Source organism: Hippopotamus amphibius, chromosome 3 (genome assembly GCF_030028045.1).
Source record: "Hippopotamus amphibius kiboko isolate mHipAmp2 chromosome 3, mHipAmp2.hap2, whole genome shotgun sequence".
Lineage (NCBI taxonomy): Eukaryota > Metazoa > Chordata > Mammalia > Artiodactyla > Hippopotamidae > Hippopotamus > Hippopotamus amphibius.
The window spans coordinates 109,896,949-109,901,196 of record NC_080188.1 but is presented as its reverse complement, the minus strand read 5'-3'; the positions used below and the strand labels follow the sequence as shown (position 1 = coordinate 109,901,196).

At 35.4% G+C, this 4,248-nt stretch overlaps 1 protein-coding gene across 1 annotated transcript; it reads right to left on the bottom strand.

Moving 5' to 3' along the window:
* Positions 1-516: 516 nt before the first annotated feature.
* Positions 517-1,443, bottom strand: LOC130848030 (olfactory receptor 4P4-like). Its single transcript, XM_057725821.1, has one exon. It carries the CDS (start codon positions 1,441-1,443, stop codon positions 517-519), a length of 927 nt encoding a protein of 308 aa, XP_057581804.1.
* Positions 1,444-4,248: the final 2,805 nt, after the last annotated feature.

The window sequence follows — 4,248 nt, the reverse complement described above, 5'->3', positions numbered from 1 at the left end:
TTAGCTAAAGGAATATTACTTCTTTATGGAGTAAAAATATTACTCATGTCATAAATATTTGCAAAGTGAGGGTGTGTGTAATTAAAGAAAATTGCCAAGACTCAGAGTCAGTAGTCACCCAGGTCTCCCAAAGCCTATTACCATAATAGCACACTTTATACCAATGTAATGACTTCTGAGATTAGTAAATTCAACTTGGACCAATCTGGGAAGATATTTGATAAACAAATGAGGAGATTGGATTCTCTTTCAAAGAAAATAGAGTTCCATATCAATCTTTGAAGAGGGCTGTGATGTGATCAGAGATGTGCCTTAGAAGGACATTTCTACATAACTCAAATCCAGGTGGTCACACCCAGAACTAGTTGGACCCTTCAAAGTGCAGATTTCACTCTGAATAACAGTGACTTGCATCCTTGGTCCAACTTCCCCAAAAAGATTATATGCTTTCTATAACATCTTAACTAATAAATGTCCTGGGGACACTGCTCAGAAATGAAATGAATATCACCATATTTACTTTAATTCTGAATGTGCTATTTTAGCCCATACTTTCCTCATAGTGATTTTCATCTCCACATTTCTCAGAGTATAAATGAGAGGATTCAGCATGGGGGCAATCACAGTATAAAGCACAGATATTTCCTTATCCTTGTTTTCACTCCCTGCAGGTAGAATATAAATGTAGATACATGGAATGAAGAATAAAACTACAACCATTATGTGAGAACTACAGGTTGAGAGAGCTTTTCTTTGCCCTGCAGATGAGTGTGTTCTAAGATTATATAATATAATTATATAAGAAACTAGGAGGACAGGAAAAACAACCACCACCACCACCCCTGAATTTGCAATCATTAAAATATTAACAACATGAATGTCTTTGCATACTAGTTTCAAAAGTGGCTTCACATCACATAGGTAGTGATCTATCTGATTAGGACCACAGAAAGGTAAACTGAGTACCACCAGCAGTAGAGCAACAGAATGCCAAAAACCCACAACCCAGGCCACGACGATCATCATGTTACACCTTGGCCTGTTCATGATGACCACGTAGTGCAGGGGCTTGACAATGGCAACATAGCGGTCAACAGCCATGGACACCAAGATGAATATTTCCACACCTGCCAGCAAGTGGGCAGTGAAAAGCTGGGTCATACAGTTGTTATAGGAAATGTTTTTTCTTGCCGCAGCTAAGTCCCTGATTAGCCTGGGGACCACTGTGGAGGTGTAGCAGAGGTCCATGAGGGAGAGGTGACAGAGAAAGTAGTACATAGGCTGCTGGATTAGATGACTGTAGATGATTGTGAACAAGATGATGAAATTCCCCATTAACACAATCAGGTAACAGAGCAGGAACAAGAAAAAGAGCAGTAGATCTATTTGCTTATTTCCCCACAACCCTGTGAAAACAAATTCTGTGACGTTGTGATTTTCCATGAGGTCAAGGTGAATCCAGAATACGCAACAGAAACTTACTTCATCTGAAATGATACATAACATAATACATCTTTAATAGCACTAATTACAGCAGATAAATAGCCTTCATTTGTTTTTAACAGTTTCAGCTACTCTCCCTCGTGGCATGTTTGGTTGAGATTCAGAACATGGAGATTCAGGAAACAGGGAACTTGAGGCACAATTGCTGGACATCTGAATATAGGAATAAAGGTTATTGTTATATTAAAGTTTCTTCCTTTCTTAGTTATTCTAAAGGCACATTTTAGAGGTCACTACTGAAACACCAGAAATACTTTGGAGACCTGGTTGTTTTCTGTAGACATATTGAAGAATTCAAAGTGATTAAAAGATGACCTGCTTATTTAAACACACATGTAGAACAGTGCCGCCACATATAACTGGGAGCAGAGAGTGAATATGTTGAAACCATCACCTTTTATCCATAACCATATGTCTTCCAGCAAAACCACATTTTACCTAAAAGACTATTAATGTCAATGAGTTACTTTTTAATGGTACCAGTGGGGACAGTATGACACGTTGGACAGAGGCCTCGTTTAATGATTATGAAGATGAACATCCAGACTCTCATATCTGGTTAGCTTTTTGTTGTGAGCAGTTCATCTTCTCTGAGCCTCCTTCTTCAACTAGTAAGTAGGAACTAATAATGCTGAATCTATTTGCTTTATGCTGGTTGCAAAAAAATGATTTTTATACAAAGAATATCCAATATAGAGGGATTATGATTCTACCTTGTCAACTATAGAGACCGGCACTTCCACAAATGTTTGGAGAGCAACCACACTTTCTGCAAGAAGACAGACACCTGCATTCTTCAGGTAATTGTCTTTAATTGTGGATTTTTATCTTCTGCCCCAAGCGATTAGTTGAAGAACCATGTTAGACATATATAAGGAAGTATAAGGAAGACACATGGATGTTGGTATAAGATTGTTCTGGATTTAAAATAGTGCTTATCAGAAAACATCTTTATGTATAAAATGAGACTATCCAAACCTAGTACTTTTTGGTGTGGAAGAAGCTGATAAGTTAAAGGACCTAAAATAATCTAATAATTTACATTAAAAATGTTTAAGAAAACTGTAGAAAAACTAAAGAATCAAAAGTGTAGAGATTGCAACTCTTGGATTAGAATGTTTCCTGAACACTGATGCAAGTCTCGGCATCTTTAACATCTGGTCCAGTGCTGCTCAATGTACAGTGATTGAACATCAGTTACAAAAAACACAAGCCCATATAGAAAAGCATCCTCCAGTGCAGTGCCCATAGAATCCTCTGAAATTACTACCTCCTTCAGAAATATCCCTAGTTTCATCCACAAATCATTTTCCTGCTGATCTTTATTTAATCCATAAAACCCCCTGTGCCTCTTTCTCTCTCCCTCCGTTCTCTCTTTTTCTGTCTCTGTCTGTGTCTCTCTGTCTCTCTGTCTCACAAACACACACAAACACACACAAACACACACAAACACACACAAACACACACATACACACACACACACACACACACACACAGGTACATACTCATACCCCACACAGATATACAGGGTTTTGGAAGTAAATATTTTTTCACTTTTTACAGACTTTTCAGTTAAAGAGTTTCTCCACATTTTTTTCCTTCAAACTTTAAATTCATTGAAAAAAATCTCTATGAGGAATTGTTTGCAACAACATGTCAACTACAGGTTGAAAGAAAAGAAAAACACTGAAATATGATTATTGGGAATTTGGATTTATGACTAAGGACATGAGAGTGTGTGAATAATGTAAAAATCCAGCAAGGAAAAAAAAAATCCAGCAAGGGTAACTTGATGTGATTATTCTGTTTTTTTTAAGTATTTATTGTATCTGTGATTTTTTTTTAAAGCTGTAAAATTAAATGTTGTGGCCTTAATTTTTGATGCTTTTAGAGTAAAATGTTTAGATTCCACTGCTACTAATAATATGCTCTAGGCCAATTGCTAAATACTATTCATATACTAACCATTCCATTTGCACTATGAAATGATGAGATATATTATTGTATTAATGTCCTTTTATTGCAAATAAAGAAACTAGAACCCAGAGTCAACACAAGTACTAAAGGGAAGTCTGTATACAAACCATTTTTGTACAGTTCAGAAGCTCATACTTTTTTCTTTATGCTTAAATGGCTCTAACAAATAAAAACAAACTTTCAAACTCCTCAATTTGCCCTCAAATTACTACCCAGATGTTCTTGAATGCTCTCTTTTGAAAATAACCATTAAGGAAATTATTCCGGAAGAATTTAAACTTGCAGATTTGAATTTACTATGATCAAGGCCTTTATAAAATAAAGTGCTCTTCAAAATCCCAATAATTTTCTCAATATTTATGTCAATTATTTTTCCCAACTTAAATACACACACATATGTATATAAATATATATTTAAACATGCAAATATTATATACATATATTTAAATATGCATTATATGTATATATATATGTATATATGTATATATATACATATATATATATCTCAGGATGCTTACCTCTGTGAGATTTTAATTTTTTTTGAGAGACTGTAATTCTTCAGAATGGTTCCTTTTATTTTTCTGTGTCTGTGTTAGTAAACAGTAAATAAATGTGGAATATCTCTTACTCTCCCATGAATCTCCCATCCAAAGAAACTTTTAGGAAAGCATTGCTGGAAATACCTTGGATTAAAAGATGCAAGAGGGACCAGAGGGGAAAAGTCCCACATGTACTTTATGGCAGCCAATGTGTGTATTGCTGTAATTG

Excerpts from the sequence above, each read along its gene's own strand:
- LOC130848030 (XM_057725821.1), bottom strand. The coding sequence starts at position 1,443 with ATGGAAAATCACAACGTCACAGAATTTGTTTTCACAGGGTTGTGGGGA.